At 39.1% G+C, this 24711-nt stretch overlaps 1 protein-coding gene across 5 annotated transcripts in view; it reads left to right on the forward strand.

Moving 5' to 3' along the window:
* Positions 1-24711, forward strand: part of PCDH9 (protocadherin 9) — a 963669-nt gene that overhangs the window by 33992 nt on the left and 904966 nt on the right. Inside the window, exon 3 of one of the 5 annotated variants that reach the window (XM_075918920.1) lies at positions 1068-7299. The exons of the other annotated variants lie outside the window; for them this stretch is intronic. Coding sequence (XP_075775035.1) covers positions 1068-1127 — 60 coding nt within the window. The 3' untranslated portion in view covers positions 1128-7299. Of the gene's footprint in view, positions 1-1067; positions 7300-24711 lie in introns of those variants that run through there. 5 annotated transcript variants of the gene reach the window in all.

The raw sequence follows: 24711 nt of genomic DNA on the forward strand, positions 1-24711 counted from the left end.
GTCACATCTGATTTAAATATAATTCTACATTGCAGAATTTTGTGCAGGTTAATCTCTGTGCACATTACAGAATAAAATAAACTAGCTCAGTGATCTAGAGATGGTGTACACTATGCCCATGGGTGAATGAAATTGATTCCTGCAACAGTCTGCTAACAAACTTGTTTAGTATGTGAAGTGCATGTAGATCATGTAATCAGATTCATGGCTGCTGTTCTTATTTAGGGCATAAGATGTTGCAGATTTCTAGAGAATAATAAAATACAATCTTAATTTAAAATATTAAAAAGTAGCCAAGCCTAGGAGGTAAAATGTGTCAGACCCCTAAGATATTAACCCTTTTTAGTTTTACTACATTTTGATCATTACTGTTCAGTTATTTTGAGGTCGATTTACTTGTTTATTTTTTTGTTAGGTTTAAACTCCAATGAGCTCTAATATGTGGAAAGGAAAGTTTTTACTTAATTAAAAATTGCTGTTAAAAACAATGTCACTGAAAGTGAACCTTAGTTCACTTAATTAGCTTTATTGCAGAGTTCACTAGATGGTCAGTCATAGATGTTTAGATATTTGGGTCCAGTTGTTAATTTTTCATGTCAGTGGAATAAAACCATGGTTTACATCAAGCCAATCAAAGGAGGGAAAAAACAGTGCTCTCTGCTACATGTACTTTTTAAAAGGGTGAATTGATGACCAATCGAGATGGGAATAGACTGGTGTGTGTGTGTGTGTGTGTGTGTGTGTGTGTGTGTGTGTGTGTGTGTGTGTGAGAGAGAGAGAGAGAGACAGAGAGAGAAAAAGAGGGGGGCGGGACAGTTCCGTTTGTGTAGAATTTTGTATAGAACAAGAACAACCTTGAAAGGGAATGCTCTCAGTAATCTCTCTTTAACAGATTCAGGTGGAAGAATGCCAGAGTTGTTGTGTATTTTTTTTTGTTACACAATAGGTGCAGTCATGTGATAGAGTTTCCAGTTGGGAGTTGAAAACTGAAAACCTGACATGCATACGTGAATGAAGCTGCCCTATACGATGTGTTGATTTAGTATTTTTCCTTCTTAACTATACAGCTGGAGTTCTGCCTTTATCCGGGGACTGAACAGACAAGGCTGTGTGAGACACAAAATTAATTTTGCATTGACATTCTGGATGTTGGTGATAATTTGTACTGACATTGTGGCTATTGGTTGCTATTGTGACAAGCAGGCTTGATCCAAGTGGACAGTGTAAGAACCAAATTTAATAGACTTACCATTGTAATTTTCTGCCTTGAGGACAGCAGAGACTTTCCAATGTTCCTTCACCACAACAATCATGGATTACAATATAACAAGTCCATAGGATTGGAGGAGGATTGAGGGGATTAATGGAGTATGACAAAATTGCACCTAAAGGGGAATAGTCTGTAGCTGTTTCTCTATGGTGATGTGGTAGACCAGGCAAATTGGCAATTGCTACTGATCTTTACACATGGATGTCTTCAAATAAAGTGTGTGAAAGTCAAGCAGAATGCAACTATGCGGCTAAGGTTGTCACAGTCATTTATGTCATCAAATGCACAAATCACTTAATACTATTGTGTTAAGTATTTCAGTGATCAACTACATTAAGCATCACTAGATTGTAGGCACTGCTCTAAATCATTTTATGCTCTGTTATAACCTCTTATCCTGATAAACTAAATCCTAAAAAAGCTTTAAAAATGTAAGGTTAGGCCACGTCTTTTTAAGAATAATTAAGGAATATAATGCCTGTTCGGCACTAGTGTTCCAGTTTCAGAATATTAGAAACACTAATATTAAAATAGGTTTGTCATCCCATGTTTATTTGCTGACACACTGACCGCAATTCCTCGTCCTTTTAAAAATGTCCATCTCACAGCAGAACATATTTTAGCCCTACTTCTCATGAAACATGAGTATATTAGTAACAACGTTGGCATAAGAAGGGATTGCCCACATTGAGTGTGGCTCTCTTCTCACTCTGGTATAAAACAACATCAGTTGACTTCAGTTCAGTTACATCTGGTTGAAACAAACACACCAGAAGAATGACAATTGTTCCAGTTTGTAACAGGAAATCCCGAATTTTCACTAGATACAGTAATTAAAGCTAGTTTCCTTTCTCTTTTACATAAGTGAAATCTTAATGTAATTCCTTAGGCTTTACTGTTGGGGCTTAGATTTGTGCTGGTGTAAATGGTGTCAGAACCTGGCCCCCAGAACATTCTTTTCCCACTGTGAGCACTTAATTATTAACTAAAAAAAAATCAACAAAACAAGTTGTTATTTGATCTAGCAAGAAATACACAGGGGCGATAAAATTAGCAAAAGAAGAAAAATCACAAACATTTATCAGTGGCTGAGGTCATAGCTCATGTGTTTCAAAGCGTTTAGGAAGTGCTTTTGCAGCAGTGTTGACTGAAGGTCATGTTGTTATTTAGGCTTTTTGCTAGTAGGCCAGCAGGCAATTCATTAATTCCATTAGCCAGCCACTCCGCAGGCTGAGACGTGCAGATGTAATTGTCAACAATTCCTACAATATATTTAAGCTGTCAAGGTTTCTCTAAGGCTTCTGTTATCCTGTTTGGCAATATTAGTAGGAGAGGAGAGGGTTATTCCATGTCTTTTAAAAGAAGAAATAAAGAGAATGTTGTGCTACAGAATCTATCCTAAAAAATTTCTACTTCACTGTTAATGCTGAGTAGATTTCTAACTGGAGAAGTTTCTGATTTTTTTTAAATGAGCCTCAAAGGTAGGGGTGGGGAACCCCAGGCTCAGGGGCTGAATGTGGCCCCTGTCTTGCCTGGATCTTGCCCCCGAGGTTCAGCCCCTCGCCCCCCCCCAGAATTGGGGAACCTGTGCAGGCGCTCCCGACTCCTGCTGCCTCACAGCAGGGCTGGAGCACACAGGATGACCCCCCTAAGGTCTGAGGAAGCTTTTTGATCTGAGGAGGTGGGTCTGGCCCATGAAAGCTGATTACCTAATAAACCATCTTCTTATTCTTTAAAGTGCTGCATAGTCCTGTCGTTTGTTTCAGCAAGACCAGACTAACACGGCTACATCTCTATTACTATTCCTCCTAAGCTTTGGTGTGTGAGGGGATTGTGGAGAGTCTCCTTCCTTTTCAGCCAGGGGCCATGTTTCTTTTATTTTGGATTTTTGTTTTTGTTTTTTGCTTCTCGCTTGTGTGCAGCCCCCAACTGATTTTTCTGTGGGTCAACAGCCCCCAACCCAAAAAAGGTTCCTCACCCCTGCTCAATGCCGTTAAAGTGTCCTCCCTAAATCTGTACTATTTCTAGTATCGGAGTGCAGGAGTCTCTTCTTTCTCAATGGTTCACTGATACATACAGTGACCCCTTCCCATCCTGAAGTGACACTGTCCTATGTAGGTAGATCCTGGTACAGAATACAGCTGAAGCCAACGGTGCTCTGTGCACACACACAGGGCTTCCCTCCCTCATGGATTCAACTGCAGTAAAGGGGTTTCTGGTATCTTTTTTTTATGCCAGCATTTCCCCCTAACATTTCTGGTAGGTAAGTGAGAAATGTGACAAATGGGAAACTTGTTTTGTTTGGTTGTTAGTAGTTTTGCTGGCTTTTGTCTCAGAGTGATGTTCAGAACCAGAATCTACTATGTTTAGAGATGAGAAGCAAGGAGATATTCCTGGTTTATGAGCCCAGTAAAAAGTAGATTACATCTCCATGTGTATGTCTGCCCTTCAAGCCAGGCACTGCCACCAAACAGTGCCCTGCAGAGAAAAGTTTATTTTCTCATTTATAAGAGACTGTTACCTTGAAAAGATTGCAAAACTGCTTGGCATGAAATGCCTCATATTTAACTGTGATGTGTGAGTCCTGGAGAGATACATAAGAATATAACTTGCTCTTCCACTGTAGTAGCCTACATAAAAATAGACTGTCCTTCTCCAGATCTTAATACACCATAAAGACTTAGTGGCATTTAAATATTTTAACTTTAGGTTAATATACATTTCAGCATGTTGCTTTTATTTTAACAATAATGAATGTAAAGCTGTGCTATCCTTTGCCATGCTTTGAGCTATTCATATAACCACGCACTGCAGAGTGGTTAGGCATGATTCAAATAGCCTCACTGTGTGGTATTCAAATGGAAAGTACTACTTTTCATTCATCATTGCTTAACTAGGTTTCGGGTTATGTGTTTCTTACACTTTCTGAGTGACACACCTATACTTGCCATTCCTAATTTGTTTAGGGCTAGAAGCAAAAATTCTACACTCTGTTACAGATGTTATTCCTTAAGTTTTATTTGTAAAATGGTCAGTAAGCCGCTGCTCATTTTCTGATCCTGAAAAAAAATACTAGAGAAATACTTAGACGCTTTGTAACACATGATTACTTTCTGAAAGATGAAAAAAAGTGGTTAAGGAATCTGTTTGGGAAGAGATTCCCCCTATTGTGTGATATAATGTATGAGTAATCATATATGTAAAACACTTGATGTGACAATTTCCTATATAATTATTATTCAATAGTTAGTATGCACAGTATACTATATTACTCCTGTTATGTATTTATAAGGTGGACGCTATGTATTCATAATATGGTTTAACATGTTGTATACGTAGTATCTACCCATCTGAGGGATATTCTTTCCCTTAGCTTGACAAATTGAAAACAGACAGCATTCATTTTCTTTCTTTCTTTAACTTATGGCCCACTACAAGGAAGAAAATATTTAAGGATAGCAGTGTATTTACTTCTTCTTTATATTACTGATTGTTGAATAAACTTGTTCTCTATTTAACTATATATATGCAAGAAATAGCTGCAAAAATCAGGAAAAGTGTTTAAATGTTTTAAACTAGTAGTAGATACCATTGCTATATATTTATTATAGACATAGTTTAGGAGAGAAGAAGATACTGTCAATGATTCGAATATTTTCTTCATTGTTGTGGCCACTGAGTTGAATGATAATTCACTGTGTATGGTAATGAATCTTTCAATTTATTATTTCTAATCAATGTTTGGCAGTGAAAACCAACAACTGTCCTTTTTAAAATAGACCTTTGTACACTCTGATCTGAGTTAAGAATTGATTCCATAGAAGAAGATATTTAAATAGTTGTACATTTCAAATGTATTAAATTAAATTTTTCTTTTGTTATATTTTGTAAAACATTTTCAATGTAAACAGTATGCCTCTCACTCATGTCAAATCGAAAGTCCTGCTATTTATTCAAAAATATATATACTTGATGTAATTGGAAGCTTATTGCACTCTCATAAATGTATATATTGTGACTTCAAAAGTATGTACTGAACTTTTGCTTAAGCTATACTAGTATTATGTGGATTTCTTTCAAATTAATTTTTAATTAATGATATTAAGGATAAGGTCCTTTACTATATGTACTTTAAAATTCACAATAAAGTTTCAGATTTTGTTTTATACAATGCTGAGGTTTTGTGTTGAATTTTATTGTGGAAATCTATTTGAACTGGTATTAAGGTCCATTCCTTGAGTCATGTGTATAAATCTGCTTCACATCATAATGATTTAAATTGGGTCTGTCATATGGAGAAATGGCCATATCACCATTCAATCAAGAGCTGTCTTCTTTTAAATAGGGAAAGCTTCTCTGCTGAAGGAGGGAACTACTGACACCTGTGTAATCTGTCTTTGAAAATGCAAAAGCTGAGAATTCCTAGTCACTCAGTGTACTGCTCTTGGTGATGAGAAAATATGTACAGTGACTGGTGGATCAGTTCTAGTCAGCAAAGAGTACATAAGACTCTGGGTAGGCTACAGGAATGAACAGTGAGGAAAATGTTTAGATACATCAGATATATACTAATGAATATATTCATTTAAAAATTCTAAATCACCATTTTATAATGCCCTATGAAAGGAAAAAAGTCATCCACAAATTTTCAGTGTTAAAATATACCGTCCACTCTCTTTCATTTTTGGTCTTTATTTGGCTATAGTTTTAATGCTTTTTTATGACAGCATCCTGCAGTAGTTACATAGACAAAGCTGTTGTTTACAGTTTAGTGGGGTTTTCTCCAGAGTAAGACTGGTATTAGATCAAGCTCATTCTTAAACACTACTGATTTTTTTACTTCCCTCCTTTATCCCCTTATGTAAATTTTAAAAAATTACTTTGTTTTGCTTATAAAATCTCTCAGTATTATTTTTCTTGACAAAATAGCCTTATCTGCTACAAGAATTATTAATTGATTGGAACAGCATTGCTTTGGAATAGAGGCTTTCAGCTAACTGCTGTGGTAGAGCTAGCCAAAATAACATATTGTAGGTCCTTGTCCCTCCCCCCCCCCCCAGAAAACACACAAAAAAAAGGGGGGACATAAAAAGGTCTTCACAGTACATTTGTAGGGCCAGATATTTCTTCCATTATGTCCACCATAGTTCTTTTGCCATTCACTGTAGTGGGACTGGGATCAGGTCCTTCGATTTTATAGTTGGGATTTTGAGACGCACTCACTGTTGGCTTAACACTGCTCCCAGATAGAGTGAGTTTGAAAACTCCAGCTGATTTTAGTGGGAGCAGAGTTAGGTGTATGCTGAACAGCTACATTGTATGCAAAAATAAAGATCCCTTTATGGGCAGACATTCGCATTTTAATTCTACAAATCTAAAAACGTGTCCTTTTCAGTATTTCATTCCAAACTCTAAATATATTTTCTAAACTCTGGTTCAGTCAACTTTTGGTTCATTCAAATGGAGATTTTGTAATTAGACCCTGCCAGGGCTATTTTGTAATTAAAGGGGTCAAATTCTGCTGCCCTTTGTTTCTTGTGTGCATGAAATACAGAAAACATTTTGGCCAGGTTTACTACTGGCAATCTCCATTAACTTGAATAGATTAACACCAGTGCAGAATTTGGCCTGTTTTCTCTGCCACCTCTCCTCTTCCCTTTTATTTTGATAGCATGATTCCTTAAGAATCTGAAAAACAAAGTTGAATTATGATTTGAAAAGTTGAATTTGAAATTCATGCTCTTAAAACCTTCAGGTCATCACAGAGATACCTAGTATTTTTTGCCATACTTTGTAGTTTATGCCACATTTAGTATCATTTACATCATTAAAGCACTGCTAGAGACAGCCTCTCCCAGCATGCTCAGTTGAATTAAACTTCTGGTACTCCAAGCAAGAGAGAAGCAAACATTTTTCATCCCTAAAATGGAAAAGATATTAAAGTAGTCTCATGAAAATAAACACTCACGACCAGCAGGAGGTAGGCTGGATTGCCTGTTTCTTTCAAATATAGCTAGGGTCAAGGAATAGCACCAGTGCTATTCAGTAAGGGTATGTCTACACTACCACCCTAGCTCGAACTAGGGTGGTTAATGTAGGCAACCGGAGTTGCAAATGAAGCCCAGGATTTGAATTTCCCGGGCTTCATTTGCATGTTGCCAGGCGTCACCATTTTTAAATGTCTGCTAGTTCGGACTCTGTGCCCGCGGCTACACGCGGCACGGACTAGGTAGTTCGGATTAGGCTTCCTATTCCGAACTACCGGTACGCCTCGTTCCACGAGGAGTAACGGTAGTTCGGAATAGGAAGCCTAATCCGAACTACCTAGTCTGTGCCGCGTGTAGCCGCGGGCACAGAGTCCGAACTAGCGGACATTTAAAAATGGCGGCGCCCGGCAACATGCAAATGAAGCCCGAGAAATTCAAATCCCGGGCTTCATTTGCAACTCCGGTTGCCTACATTAACCACCCTAGTTCAAACTAGGGTGGTAGTGTAGACATACCCTGATAGAATAACTAAAAATGATTATTCATACTTTTGAAGAGTTAATGTCATACCATTGTGTATTGCCCATTTTCATACACTGTACTACTTATCCATCACCAGTCCTGTCTTATTTCCATGTTATTAATATTGTGAGCCCTGGTCTATACTGGGGAGTTATTTTGAAATAATCCCCCTTATATCAAAATAATAAGCAGAGTATCCACACTGACAAGACTGTTATTTTGAAATAAGGAGCTGGTTATTTCTAAATCTGTACTCCTGCTTTCCTTGGGGAATAAGCTTATTTTGAATTAGTTATTTCAGAAGTTATTATTTCAAATTTAGGTATTTCAAAATAATTTCCTAGTGTAGACAAGCAGTGGTGTTAGTGCTGTTACATTCTCTCTCTTCCCCCTTTCACCATATACTTTAATAGTTTTTATCCTAATACAAGTGACAATGGTAAATTATATGTATTATTTAGAGTAAAATCATACCATTTCCACTAAAGTTGGTGGGCACTTTTCTGTCTTATTCACAAGAGCACCATATGATATTGAAATCAACAGGACATTTGTAAGTGTTCATTAATGTGAGAAAGGTTGTATGGTCTGGCTCTAAATATATTGGTTCACCTGTGCAGAATTTGAACTTGGTAAAGGTTACATTGCCCTTTGTTCATTATTAAATAAAATGGTCATGGCAGCAGAAAGAATTAAACCGGCTGTCATTGAGCAATGGTATGAATTCTGATCTCAAAATATTAGTTTTACAATACAGTAACTTCATTCATTTGGAAAAATTACTCATACCATCCACAGATGAAATCAGAATCCAACCTTCAAAGAAACCAGAGTACAGGCTCAAGATCCAGTTTTTCCAATCATAGAATTAGAGAATCTTATATATGCAGGGCTAGAAGAGTTCTCGTCATCTCATCTGATCTGGTGCCCTGCACGAAATAAAGTCTAAGTAAATCTAGACTATCCCTAACAGATAATTGTCTAACATCTTCTTCAAAACCACCAATGATGGGGGGATTTCAAAACCTCCTTTGGAAGTCTATTCCAGTAAATAACTACCCTTATTCTTAGAAAAATTTTCCTAGTAACAAAGGGTATGTCTAGACTACATGGATCTGTCGCCAGAGCCATGTAGATTAGTTTAATAGACATACCCAAATGAAGCAGAGATTTAAATAATCGCCACTTCATTTAAATTTAAATGGCTGCCGCGCTGTGCCGATCAGCTGTTTGGTGGCACAGCACTGTAGTCTGGACGCTCCGTGGTCGACATCAAAGGCATTTGTCGACCTCCCTGGTAAACCTCATCCCACAAGGCTTACCGGGGAGGTCGACAAATGCCTTTGATGTCGACCGTGGAGCGTCCAGACTACAGCGCTGTGCCACCAAACAGCTAATTGGCACAGCTCGGCAGCCATTTAAATTTAAATTTGGGTATGTCTAGTAACTAATCTTTTACTAATCTGGCGACAGAGCCATGTAGTCTAGACATATCCTAACTAATCTGCTTTGCTGCAGAGCAAGGTGATTACTTCTTGTCCTCTCTCCAGTGGCTGTAGACCAGGCCTCTGTGTATTTGAAGACTGTTATTAGTTCCAGTCTAAGGGTATGTCTACACTACCCCGCTAGTTCGAACTAGCGGGGTAATGTATGCATACCGAACTTGCTAATGAAGCCCGGGATTTGAATTTCCCGGGCTTCATTAGCATAAAGCCGGCGCCGCCATTTTTAAAAGCCGGCTAGTGCGAACCCCGTGCCGCGCAGCTACATGCGGCACGGGCTAGATAGTTCGAACTAACTAGCCATTCCGAACTATCTGTACACCTCGTTCGGAATGGCTAGCTAGTTCGGAATGGCTAGCTAGAACAGATAGTTCGGAATGGCTAGCTAGTTCGAACTATCTAGCCTGTGCCGCGTGTAGCCGCGCGGCACGGGGTTCGCACTAGCCGGCTTTTAAAAATGGCGGCACCGGCTTTATGCTAATGAAGCCCGGGAAATTCAAATCCTGGGCTTCATTAGCAAGTTCGGTATGCATACATTACCCCGCTACTTCGAACTAGCGGGGTAGTGTAGACATACCCTCAGTCTTCTTTTTTTCCAAACTAAATATGCCCAGTCCTTTTAATCTTTTTTATCCTTTTCATTGCTATCCTCTGGACTCTCTCCTATTTCTCCAATAACTTTTTTAAGTGTGCTGACCCAAAGTTGACTCAATTGTCCAAGTAAGGCCTCACCAATGCAGAAACAATCTGTACTATTATTTCCTGGACAAGACATAAAACACCCCCAAATTATAGCAGCTTTGTTTGCAGCCACATCAAATTTATGTGCCATATTTAATTTTTGATCTTTGATTCTTTTTCAGCAGTAGTACCACCTACTTAGGTTTTCTGTATTTTGTAGCTGTGCCTTTTTCCTCTCCCAATAATAGAACTGTGCACTCTTGTTTGTTGAATTTCACTATGTTGAATTAAGAACAGTTCTTCAAATCAATATCAACTTGAATTGTAATCATGTCCTCCAAAGTGCTTGTAATCCCTCCTTATCTGAAAATTTCACAAGCATACTCTCCATTCCTTATCCAAGCCACTAATGAAAATGTTAAAAAGTACTGAATCTAGGGTAGACTCACATGGTATCACATTCAATATGTTCCCCAAGTATAACTGTGAGCCACTGGTAATTACTTTTTGAGTATGTTTCATTTTCCTTTCCCCAGGATCCACTTTATAGTAATTTCATCAAAACCACATTTCCCTAGTTTACTTGAGACAGCTATATGGAACTGTGTCAAAAACCTCACTAAAAACAAGATACATCATATCCACTGTGCCACGCCTGAGTATATGAAGCAGAACTGAATCATAAAACACCTGTCAGTCAACTATTAGGCATATTGATTAGTACCAAAATGGGCATTTGGAGCCGGGAGGGAAGCGCGGGGGGGCATATATCAGGATTACCATGTGGGCCCAAGAAACAAGACAAAATGGCAAATTTGTAATGTATCCAATAAGAATGAAATAAATATTCGAGCTCTGTAGCAGTATTATGCAGAAGTGCTGAACTTGAAATCAGGTATTGTGACTGAAAAAACATAACAGCATTGTCAGCTCTCAGTTGTTTTATGTTGCATACTTTTCTACATTATGTGACATTTATACATCCGTCAAGTTAGATGTCAACAAAAGCAACTGAAAGTTAGACCCAGGCACTTTCCTGTACATGCACATAGTCGATGGAATTTTTTTCTAACAAAACAAAGCATTTCTTTTGCCCATGAAAGAATGCAGAAAGTGCTTGAGCATCTTTGCCTTGCAGTTTACTTAAAAGAAGAGACTGAGACTAGAGTGAACTTTCAAACAGCCAATGTGTGACAAAGCATGCTTAACAGAAAATGAAGTCAAATGTTTTTCTCTTTGAAAATGGCTTCCCCTAGATTTGATGGGGAACAGATTTGTTGTAGGATCTTGTTCAATTCCATTCTTGCTTGTTCACTTTGAATTTGATACAAAATGTTTTCTTGCACGCAACACGAAGCAGAATTTTGTCACTATACTGCAGAGGGAAGAAACATAATGTGCTTTGGCGGTCCCTGACAAGATACATATATTAAAACTTTTAAATCTAAATTTATGGGGGAAATGTATGTCATGTCCCATCATAGAGCTTCACAACTATTGCATTCATTGCCACGGGTTGCTAGTAAAGCTGTTCATTCTTGTGTTTGTAGCTTGTTTCCCCTCTAAGTGCAAATACACCGAGCTATATGTGGGAGATTGCTGTGCAAAGCTCTGTAAGTAAATACAGTCTTGTTCATAAGAAATTTAACACAGTAACATTTGCTTAACAAGGATTTTTTTAAACACAGTTTAAAAAAAGTTCAAGTCCTTTTCTGAAATGACATTATTAGATTTTTTTCAGGTCACAACTCACTGTCTTATCAAAAGGAATGGGCAGATTAGAATTTGGATGTTTGAGAAATGCTAAATGGAAATGGTTCAATGCTGCTTTGACTCTCCCAGTCAAATTGTGCCATCAGTTAAAAACTACATAAGAACAGCCATAATGGGTCTAACCAAAGATTCCTCTAGCCCAGTATTCTGCCTCTGACAGTGGCCAATGCCTGGTGCCCCAGAGGGAGAACTGAAAAGAACATTATTATTCTTTGCTGAATCCAAATGACAGTTTGTAGAGTTAATAAGTATGGGGAAGATTTTAACCAGTTATAATGCTGATTCGATGGATCAGAAAATATATGTGAGAAAGATTATGACAAACATAAAATCCAACTGCCATATAATATTACAGTTCATTTTACCTTTCCCATTCTTATTTTAATGTTAAATACTTGAACACAGTCTAACATTCTGAATATGTTAATTAAAAATAACTTAAGAGTATTAGTTCTTCCAAGAGTCAGTTGCACCATATTTTCAATGTGGCTGTGTCTAGACTACATGCCTCTGTCGGCACATAGGCAAAGGCAAATGAAGCCATGATTTAAATGATCGTGGCTTCATTTACATTTACATGGCTGCCGCGCTGAGCCGACAAACAGCTGATCAGCTGTTTGTCGGCTCGCGCGCTAGTCTGGACGTTCCCCCTGTCGACATCAAAGCCCTTTGTCAGCAGCCCCGTTATTCCTCGTGGAATGAGGTTTACCGGGGCTGCCGACAAAGGGCTTTGATGTCAACAGGGGGAACGTCCAGACTAGCGTGCGAGCCAACAAACAGCTGATCAGCTGTTTGTCGGCTCAGCGCGGCAGCCATGTAAATGTAAATGAAGCCGCGATCATTTAAATCGCGGCTTCATTTGCCTTTGCCAAAAAACCAAATCTACATGCCTCTGCTGGCAGAGGCATGTAGATTAGACGTACCCTGTGAGAATACAAAATGCCCTGACAATGCTGAATATCTTTTCTTTTTTCTATATTCTGTTTAAAATATTCTACACACGGAATGTACTTGGAAGCTTGTCTTTCTTATGTAATGTCTCAACATTAATAGGTGGCAGGTTTAAAACAAACAAAAAGGAAGTTTTTCTTCATGCAGTGCACAGTCAACCTGTAGAACTCCTTGCCAGAGGAGTTAAAGTCCTCGTGAAGACCTTGTGAAGTCCAGGACTTTAACAGGCTTCAAAAAAGAAATAGATAAATTCATTGAGGTTAGGTCCATCAATGACTATTAGTGAGGATGAGTAGGAATGGTGTCCCCAGCCTCTATTTGTCAGAGGCTGGAAGCGGATGACAGGAGAGGGATCATTTGACGATTCCTTGTTCTGTTCACTTCCACTGGGGAATCTGGCATTGGTCACTGTTTGAATACAGGATACTGGGCTAGATGGAGCTTTGGTCTGACCCTGTATGGCCATTCTTATGTTCTGAGGCAAGTTTGCATCCCATGAGCAGGATCTTGTATTCTTTATCAAGGTTGAATGACCACTGAGGCTAAGTTTAATATTGAATGAGGACTGCAGCATCTGCCCACTCTATAGCTCTTTGCAGTCAAACTGTCACAGCTCAGACCTCCCATGGTTGTGTATGTGGAATGTTTATAGAAAATAGTGGGTGTTTTCTGTGGAGATTATGAGAAGATTAGGAGATATTATAATGTAGGTGGTACAATGAGAATTTATCTCCATACACATTCTTATATCATGTTTGTAAAATAATTATTTTTGCCATGGTATGTTCCACAATGTGGGTGTTGCTCATAGAAGCCTTAAGGCCCTGTGCCATAATGCCTACTCACAGCAGGCTTGAATTAGGAGTATTCAGCAGTGTTAACTCTGCATGCTTCTATGTGTATTTATGTTTTATTCATAAAATTATTTTGACATAGGCTCTTTGTGTTTTGCTTCTTTCTCTTTTTTCTTTTCCATTGAGCTGTAGCTCACACGGACATGGTCTCCATAGGCTTGCACTGACTGTGTTTCATAGTTTTTCTAATTAATATTCTTTCTCATGTGGTCTCTCTAGACTTGTGCTGACATCGCTTCTTTTCACAGCAATGCCGTGTCATCTTGTTAAAGACAAATTTTGTCATCTTCCATACTTTATACTCTTAAGAAAAGAGTATAAAGTATTACAGTAATGGTCAGTGTGTTGGGTCATTAGAGTGAAAAGCTGAAGTGCTCTTTTATAAATGTGACAAGAACGTCAAGTTACAGTACACCAGAAAGGAAATTAGGATCATTTAGAAGAAATAATAACCTGATCATAGACAAAACAAGGTGGTTTGCCAAATGTAAATATCTCTTCTTTTCCCACTTGAATAGCTGAAACTCTCACACATAAATTAAAGGGACACTATCAGTAAATTTAGGCCCAAATGTAAGACTGAAAATATAAAAGTTTTACCAATGCTAATAAAAATATTTTCATGGTCTTAGAAAATAATTCAATCAAATCTTCATAGATATTCTCTGGCACTGTTGGAAACAAACATTACTTCATTGTATTAGTGCCAGAGCACTTAATGCTGAACCTGACTAAGCAGCTCTTAGACAGCGTCTCCCCTGTAGCTTCTCCATGCTTGATATTCCCAAGTCTGTCTGTCTACCTCGCCAGTCTATAGTATTTCTCTTGCATATATCACTGTATTCAAGTACTGAGAGTTCCATACACAGAGTGAAATTCACTGCTCTGCTGAGGCTCAGTATTTCTGTATCATTTAAATACCACTTAAGGAATAGATTTCAGTAGGATTGAAATGGTGCATAAACTTTGCTCTGGCGCTTTGCATAATGATGAGTTTCATCTAGTGACCATAGAATGAGACCCTGATTGTCCATTATCAGTTAAATACATCAGACAACAGCATAAATGATGAACCTGTATTATCTGATGCATTCAGATTAATAATTTAAAGTTTCATGTCTAATACAGGTAAGGATTTCTTTTTAAATTAGGTGGATAAATATAAAGTCTCTGTAAAAACTAAAGCTTTATAATTCAATACTATGTGCTTTTTGGTTTTGTTGCTTGTTTAAAATAGAGGGTAAAAGCCTGTTTCTAGGACATTTCTAGGATCAGACACGTCAGGGCCATTAAAACTACCTAATTACACTTACTTTTTTAGTTTAATAAAAAAGCCTATTAAATGCATTGTAAATTCTGTCAGGCAATCATATTTAAACCAGAAATAATAATAAAGCCTTATCCTTTAAGTGGGAATCAGTTGTGAAAAGTGGGAATATTATCCGGGTGTTCCAATTTCACTCTCTCTCAGTCATTTGCATATGAAATGTGCCACATTTTGTTATTCAAAAATATATCTTTCTGATGGCTAGCTTAGAAAACTCCTCTGGCCTTAGGCCATCAGACCAAATTCTGCTCTGTCATTGGAATGAATTCTCTGGCTTCAAATTATTCCTTTCTTACAGGTCAGGGGTAGAGTTTGCTTTCAGTTCAACTCACCTTTTCCCAGAGAAAAGTGGGTTTGGTCCAGTCTAAATGGAACTTCACCATTTCCAGAGCCCCTCCACTCCAATGCATTTAAATAGCAACATAGAAGGTGCTCATATCATGGTGATAGTGCTTTCAAAAATTACTTTAGGACCTCTATGCTGAATCCGAGCTCCGTAAGAGGCAGGGCAATGCACGAAAAGTGCCTTTTCTCCATCACCCAAGTCACCACCTCACCCTGCATTAATCTGGATTGCAGCAGAGGAAGATCCAAGGAAAGGGGAGGCAATGCTATTGAGGTGGTATATCCTCCTTTTGTACCTTGTCTCTTGGAAGACACCAAGTTTTCATCCCGTGTGACCCTGATAGTGGAGGAGCGGATTTGGATTTATAACAAAAGTAAACAAATACAAAGGAATGCAAAGAAAGATAAGAAAAATATTTCCAAATGTAAACTCTGAAAGAAGTATCTGCAAGCTTACGGCCATGTAATTCCCAAGTCCCATACAGGTACAAGTCTTTTCTCACAGTCCAATCTTTTTTCCAGCTGTGGTGCTCTGCAGGAGCTATGGAGTGGTTTGGAAAAAAAGGGAGCAGAAAAGAGTCTGGAGGCCTTTTAGGACTTTTACCATGATCTGTAACAGCTGTCTACATAGAGCATGCAATAGGTGATCTTTTTCAAAACACTCTTTCACTTTCATGGTGTTAAAAAGATGTACAAAAGCTGACTGTGTCCATGAGGTCCAGGAGTCAGATCATTTCTTTCTTTTGTGAGTGGGCTGCTGTAACTTAAGGACTGTATATTGAACATTCGGGGTTTTTTTTAAGATAATAAAGACTCGTTGAAGGGAAATATATAAAACTAGATCCATGGAAGTAGTAAAAGGTCATTTCCATGGAAACCACAGGAAACTCTCAAACTATGATTTGAAAGAGTCTGTCTTTGAAGCTGTGGAATGCTTGAACAATGAGATTTGTTTTAAATTACAATCCAATCTCTATATTTAAAGTGAAAGGCACTTAAAATGATTATTTCTAATTTAAAAGACTTTTGCTAGGAAGGAGTTGAATATATGTGTCAAAGCCAGATGTATTGTTAAGTGTGGTCTGCAATTGAGTTCTTTGGTATCTTTTTTCTGCTTTTGCCTCCTGTTGTAAAAGGCTGAGCTTTTATACAGAGCATGCTAACCTTTTAAGATTTGCGGCTGAGGCTTCCATTTGCTGTGGTTTCGTCTGCTGTCTACACCTTAGGCCATAAATCCAGCCTCAACAGACTGCTGTCTAGAATACTTTATATATATATATATATATATATATATATATATATATATATATATATATATATATATATATATATATATGAACTCATTCACACACAAGGTGCAAAAGAGCTATCTTTATGGGCAGAGTACAAGAGGTGAAAGCAATAGGTTGATATATAATTGAATATCAAAGCCCCAGAAGTTAATCTAGTCTTGATTTTTTTCCATCACAATGATTGTCACAATCTCGATTTAAAAGAGAGTGATCTCCTTTCTAGACAATTTTTTAAAACATCCTAAATTAAACAAAGAAATATTCTCTAGGTTGTTAAAAAATTCTATAAAAAATGTACCTTCATTAAATACTATAGGATTTTCCCCATGAGGGTAAAGAAGATTTTTGAAGGCTTTTTTATAATGAGATGGTGGTAAAAGGATGGGGAAAATGGTTGAAATAAGGCAGTTGAAGGTATAGAACATAAATGCACTTGGTTTCTGCTGGGAGCAAATCTGAATGTTCTTTGTCAAAGTTTCAGAAGTTTGCTACAGGTTGAACCTTCCAAGTCCAGGATTCTCTGGCTGGCAACATCCATGGTCTGGCAGCGATACTAATGATGCTAGACCAAAGAGCCCTAGAGCCAGATGAGATAATGCAGGGGCTGGAGAGCTCTAGCTGGGCTACATGACATCTGTGGAGCCCCTGCTCTGGATGGGGACCCCTAGCATCAGCAGGGCCGGTCAGCGGGGAGCTCCCGACCCCAGCTGGGGAACCCTTGGCTACAACAGGGCTGTTGGCAACCGGGTGGCTCTGGCCAGGAACCCAGGGAAACCCCCAGTGGCAGCAAGACTGGAGTGACTGGACAGCCTCCGCTGGAGAATCCCCAGCTGAAGCAGGGCTGGCAGAGGTGGGCATCCCTGGCCAGGGAACCCACAGAAACCCCAGTGGCAGGGTGACTGGGTGGCCCCAGCTGGGAACTCTGAGGAACACCTTGTGGCAGCGGGGCCAGTAGCAGTCAAGCGTTAGTGGAGCCAGCAATAGGCCAGGGAGCTCCAAGAACAGGAACCTCGGGGGCAGCCAGCAGAGGAGCACTGACCTCCCCTGGTCTGGCAAATTCCCTGGCCTGGGACAGCTCTGGTCCCAAGGGTGCTAGACTAGTGAGGTCCAACCAGTACTGACTGGTTTTTTTTATATGATACTGTATTAGCATTTCAAGATGGTAAGAGGAATTTCAAGCATTTCAAGGAAGGTAGCACATAATGTAGGAATCCTTAACTGAGAAAAAGTAAAAAGTAATGGTGGCATAGAGCAATCCATAATGAAAATAAGTTCAGAGATCACTTTTTCCTTCTTTCTTCATCCTCATCTTTTTCATTATTTGTTAGTACTCACATAGGGCATGTCTAAACTACCCGGACGGTTGATGCTGCCACAGTCGAACTTTTGGGTTCAATTTAGCGAGTATGTAAACCCACATGATCAAACTCCAAGGGCACCCCTGTTGGTGCTGGATTCTTGGTCCTCACAAGGAGTAAGGGAAGCCGAAGGGAACATTTGCTCCCATTGGCCTCCCGCTGTGTGGATGGTGCAGAAATCCAATGTAAGATACGTCGACGCCAGCTACGTAATTTACATAGCTGGAGTTGCCTATCTTACTTCAACCTTCCCATATAGTGTAAACCATGTCATAGTGTCTTTCAGCCAAAGCTCTCAAAATGCTTTACAAATATAAAGCCCCTGAATACCTCTTTGAGGTAGGAAGACATTGTTATTCTGAGTTTGGAGATGACTCAGCTGAGATGCAGACAGTTTAAGGTTAAAGTTTCAGAAGAGTTCCTTCATTTGAAGTGCCTCTGGTTTGTATGTTCAGCCTAAGACAACGGGTGCCTGATTTTCAGAGGTGCTGAGGAGGACCTAGAGCTCCTGCTGAAGTCAATTGCTTTCCTGTAGAAGGGCATCTGATCATTCACTCTAGGAACAGAAAATCTGTTTAGGAAGTGACAAGTGGGAAAGCAGAAGTTAGTTATCCACTGGACTGCCAACTGGATGGGCTTTAATATGGCTTTATGCCTGTCATTTAGAGTGCCAATCATCAAAAACAGATAGCAAAAGTCACTCTGAGGCTTGCACAACATCACTGATGTCAGGGGACTGGTCAGGGTGGGAGTCAGTGCAGTTAGTTCATTCTGTAATGCTGACATGCAGACACTCCATTTTAAATGGAAACTGTCCTGAATAGACATGAAACATTCAAACGTTATTAAAAAGTATAAACATGCAATGGTGTGCTATGAGGCAATTACAGGTTGAGCTCCTGCCAACTGGTGACGTATGTTGTTGTTTGATGCCCTCAGTACATTTCTGTAGAAGGCTGTTTACAGATTGTTCTGAGTGTTTGGCATTATGACTAACTCTGGTACAGCCTGTCTCCGACTTACGAACCGGTTATGGACCAAGTAATTGGTCGTAACTCAGTTTGTTCATAAGTCGGACCCCATTGAGTTACACATGGCCGTGCTGTTCGTAAGCGCGGATCGCGTTCGTAACTCGGGTCCGCCATTTACAACATTTTTGGTCGTAACTGCGAATGGTCGTAAATCGACCATTTGCAACTCAGGGACCGGCTGTATTTGATATTGTTGTGGTCACCCCATGTATTCACTGCTGTGTTCTTTCTTTGGTGGCATTTTCCATGATACCTCATTTCCCTAGCTAATTTCCGTCTCCTCAGATTCCAAAGGAAGGGGGCTGGATTCTATCAGCTTTTGCCCTTGGTTTGATTGGCTGAGAAAGTGCCCTCCTGCTTCTTTCTTTGTTTCTTAGTTTTCACCAACTCAGGACCCATAAGTAGATGGGAACAGATTGTGCTGATATTAGATTACCATGATGACCATGATTAATGTAGCTGAGATTTTCTAAGGGACCTAGGGGTGTTAGATACCCGTCTTTACTGAACCATATCTAACTCACACCAAAACTCCAGCTTCAATTCATAAATCTACATGATACAAATATATTCAAATGAATTGAATTATTATTTGGAGAGCTTGACTTGTTTTCAGATTAGCTGAGCTGCCGCTGAAGTCATATCCCATGTCTGTCAATGTCCTATTTCATTATTATTCTGGAAATCAAAGTACATGTTGACCACAGACAGCCAGACAACACCTTTTTACATGGACTGTTGTTTCTGTAAGAATCTGCTGAATCCCTGCTGGAATCCTCTGTCCCACTGTTTATACCTCCCAGACGTCGAAACTTTGTGTCCGAGATTTCATTTCCCTGCCTAAGAAATACTCAATTAGATTCCATTCAGTGGCTATGTATTTGGTCAGAGAGATTGCTGCCCTGAGCCAAACTCTGAGCAGCATCCACAGCTCTCAATTCCCTTCATCATGAGCCTGATCCAAAGCCATCAGCATCAATGGAAAGAATCACTATGACTTCAAGTCTTATGTTGCAGGGAGTAAGAAACCAGTAATGAGAATTAAATTGAGCTCTTTTAATAGTAACAGGAGTCCCAGGGCACTTCATTAGTTTTCTGCTGTGAAGTATTACTGGTCAAGATGTTTGATTCCACAAAAACAAGCTTTTACTCCAGAATGTGATGGATTTAGGGTGTCATTCTGTAGCTTTCAACTTGCTTTGAAATCTGTGGGACTTGTGAAGATGGGATGGGTACATCTCTAGGTGGATATGTCTTTGGTGTTTCCTTGGGAGTCAACCTGAAAAAATGTAGAGCAGTCATTTTTTATTGATATGAATTGCATATTGTGTCTTAGGTGCTGGAATTAGAAAGTTCTGGGGCTATGGAAATGATTCCCATCGTATACAGGGCTTACAGTTTGAGTCAGTGGCTCTCAGCACCCCCCCCCCCATATACATTGTTGTAGCACCTCTGTATGTGTTAATCACATGTTTGATCACTTTAGATCTTTTATTTGTGCTTCGCCTTGATTTGTTTTAGAAAACCGTATCTGGCAAGTGAGAATCTCTTAACCAGGATCAATTCGTCTGAATCTCCCCTGCCTTCCACCACTTTTACATGAATGTAAAGATAGTACAGGTTGGCCCTCCTCGGTCCAGCACCACGTGCCAGGGCTCCCAGCCCCGCAGGCAGCCACACACTGGTTCTCTAAATCCTGCTGCCACATGCTTAGCAGTCCTGCAGTCAGCTCCTTGCGGCCAGCCTGCTGCCCTGCCCACCCTTCAAGGATCCTTGCTGTGCTGGACCATATATGTTACTGCCAGTGTCCCCTCTAAACTGTGTTGTAGCACAGCTTTACAAGTGGTTAATACACCCTCCCAAGTCAGTCAGCTCCTTACATGGAACCCTGAGTCTCTGGTTTCTGGACCAGAGAGATTCAATCTGTATTCCTGATTTTTCTTCCTTTAAATGAGCAGGGAATCAGGTCCAGTCACTCTAGATCAAATCCTGCATTCATTGGGAGTTTTGCCATGGACATAAATTGAATTAGAATATAGACTTTTGTCTATTCATTTGTAAGGGATATTGTTGTTGTTTTTTAAAAAAATGTCCTCCATTTGCACAGGGCATTGTCTCTTACACTATTCTTGTCATCAAAGGAAGTTGGACATCATTTAAACTGTCAGTGCTTAAGTGTGAATTTTCAAGATTAAAATAAAAGAAACGGCTTTAAAAGTTTAATATAAACCAAGAACTTTATTTAAAATGAGGGTTGGGATTTAAGCACAAAAAAAAAGTACCAGCAATAATGCAGTGGTATTTTTCCTGCTGTCAATGATTCTGAAAGTGGGAAAGTGCAAAAAAATCAGTTTGATTTTTTACAGTATACTTATCTGTTGAAAGGTCAAATGAAAGGTTATCTTTATTTGAAATTTTTGAGCATTAGGGGAAGGGAAGGATGATATAAGGTCTGTGGAAAGTATTTAAGATATGAGGAAACTAGGTAAAAACCATCAACTTAGAAATTATCCTTCGTTTTGCACTTGAAGAAAAATGCATATTAAAAAATCCAAGGAAGGATAATCAAATTAGTTAAGAACTCAAGTTTTCATGTAGAGAAATGAAATAATTCATCATCATTATTACAAATGTATTAGTTATGCGCATTTTGTTAGTGCTTGCCATGTGGCAGGTTCTGCCAATATATGAAAGAGGATCAGTGAGTGCTTGGAAGAGTTTACCAGATAAGGCTGTGATCCTGGAGGCTACTCTGCACAGACAGATCCCAGTTCTCATGTGGAAACCAATTGACTTCAATAGAGCTCTGTGCCCAGCACTCTTTTTATGTGGAACAGCTTGCCGGGCTGGAATTTAGGGAGCTACAGCTATTCACGTACATAGGTGTTTTTAAGAGCCGGTTCCAATTTCAGAAGTACCTTAAGAAAAAAAAGGATGAGCAATTCTCAAGTGTGTCAGCCAATGGACAAAAATTTATATAGATAGGCAACCAGCATGAATTTTAAACTAAAAGCCTGTCCTCAGTCCATTTGTATTACATCATGTGACTGTCACAAGTGGTTTAATCTTTACTGCTGGAATTGCACAAAAGAGCAGAAAGGATTGATCCTGGAATGCTAAAGATTATCAATATGTTTCCATCCAAAACCACAATGAAAACAAACAAAAATTTGTGGCAATCATTCTAGTGCAGTCTGGCCTAGCCTCACCCAATATAATTAAATCTGATTTACCAATCATCATGACATTTTTCGATTAATAATCAATATATATGATTGGACAAAAACATTATACATATTATTCAATAGCAATGATAGCCAAGCATTTATAATTAATGTTAAGATTTTACCAAATAGGGCCAGGTAGTGTCATCGATCGGGACCACCTATGTCCTGTCCAGGAAGTTTAAAGGGTCTAGAAATGGACTCTTTTGGAGATGAATGTCTTGCTTTTGTCAATGTATCAGCTCCAGGCGTCTCCCTCCCTTTCCCTGTTCGAGTTCTGTCAGTGGCATGATTGAAGGGACCAATGTGAAGGAGATTCATTCCACTACACCTGTGTTTCATTGGCATTGGGACCGTTAAGTCCCAGTTTCAAAAGTTAGAGCTCCTTGGAGTCATTTCTCAGGCTATGTCTTCACTACAGAGAAGATTAATGCTGCCACGATCGATCTTCTGAAGTTTGATTTAGCGAGTCTAGTAATGATCCACTAAATCAAACTCAGAGGGCACTCCCATCAGCACTGGTTCTCCTGCTTCTGTGAGGAGTAAGGGAAGCTAATAGGAGCATTTACTCCCATCAGCCTCCCACTGTGGGGATGGCAGGGGAAATTTGAATTAAGCTATGTTGACTCTAGCTATGTAATTAATAAAGCTGGAGTTGCGTATCTTAATTCAAACTTCCCCTTTAGTGTATATTGAGTGTAGATTTCACCTCAATGTCATAATGGCTGGGACTGATCTTGAGAGTCAGGAACTAGAGGTTTCTTTTAATCTCTCAGGATTTCAGATGCAGAAATAGATAAAGCCCATAGTGATAGCTTTTTAATAAGTTCAATAGCTGTATATAACTTAATAGTTATCATTGCCAAATCATCTATGTGTTCATCCTATTGTCCAAAATTCTGAAACTTTCTTACATCTTATTGTGTATGTAAAATATCTTGCTCAAGTTTATCTACTTACATATAGTCATAGCAGCTGCTTGATGAAGATATGGTCTTTATATTTAACACAGTGGTGTGCTCATTGTCACTGCTGAGCAAATAAATATTGAAGTGCTAATACAATGTAATCAAAACAATAATTATTAATAATGAATGTCCAGATCCAGTTTTTTGTGATGTAAATCAGTTGTTGATAGTGGAAGTTGCCCCAGGGATAAATTTGGCTGTCTACATCCTTGTTGAATATGTGCACATTGGATCCACAATACGACTGTCATGGTTGCCTGAAGGTAAAATTCTGCCTTCAAATACAAAGAGTTGCCAGTTTTGGTTGGCAGTGTTCCTAGAGATGTCATCACATGACAAAATCTTTAATTAAAGATGAATCTTTAATTCCTGGAGACTCCAGCCAGTCTTGGAGGGCTGACAACCCTATATATATATATACAGGTGCAGGACTGATCCATTAGTCAATCAAAACTTTGTGTCTGAACTACGGATGTAATAGTGTAGTCGATTAAATGATCAATGGAAAAACAAAAGCTTACCAGTTAATGCTATTGACTATATACATTTCCCTCCTTCTCCCCTCACCAGTAAATTTTTAGAGGGCTGGCCAGCAGGCAGCCCTGCTCAGTACTGCTCATGCCAGGTCCCAGAAGCTACCCCACTGTGGCTCTGCATTTAAAGTATTTTAGGAGCTGGAAGGGCAGGCAGCTCCTGGACCGGGAGTAGCTCCCAGACCGGCATGAGCTGAGACTGTACTGGGCTTCCTGAGTGCCTTCAGAGCCACATTACGGTAGCTCCTGTGACCCTGCCCAAGCCAAGACTGAGTGCTTGCAGTGGCAACCCTTATCAATTAATCATGTAGTCAACAAAATTGTTGTTGACTACATGATTAACGAATTACACACTTCTTAACATCCCTAGTCTGAATACAAGGAGAGACTGGGGCCCTTAGCTTATGTGTTTCAAATCTCTGTTTAATAGTCCATGAATGTCGTCGTTTGTGCTGAATACATTGTGCAGTACACGCTGTATATCTGTATATCTCCGTCTCTCTTTGTCAGCTGATTTTTTCCCCTTCTTTTCCCCTGAAATATTGAATTTATTTATATGAGTTTGCACTGAGTGCATTACTTGCAGGTGGCAGAGTGAAATACAGATACCATATTGGTGATAAAAGCGCTAGGCCCTAATACCTGTACCTAAATATAACGTTTTAAGGAAGGTTATATAATTTGTTCACTGTATTTCACATAGTCACTATATTTCACATCTTCCTAAAGATGCGCTGTTGTGATCACAGGTAAGCAATTTTCATTAATATTTATGTTTATTTAATCAAATAATTATATAAGGATGTGCAAAAAGACAATACACCTTTCTCATCCATATCCCTGCAGCTGTTTTATTCAACATCTATCATATGAAAACTGAACTTTTTGATGATATAACTTTTCCAGTTGGAAGTGATGTTAATCCTGCCCTCATTGATATAAGTAGGGATTTTGCCATTTACTTCAGTGGGAGCAGAAAAGGTTACCCGTTTAAGTAGTCAATGGTGAAATATAGAATCTTCTCACAAGTTCCTGGATCTAATTCTCAGCTTAGTTATACTGGAGTAATCAAAAGAGACTCATTAGAAGTCAA

This window comes from Pelodiscus sinensis, chromosome 1, assembly GCF_049634645.1.
Source record: "Pelodiscus sinensis isolate JC-2024 chromosome 1, ASM4963464v1, whole genome shotgun sequence".
Taxonomy (NCBI): Eukaryota; Metazoa; Chordata; order Testudines; family Trionychidae; genus Pelodiscus; species Pelodiscus sinensis.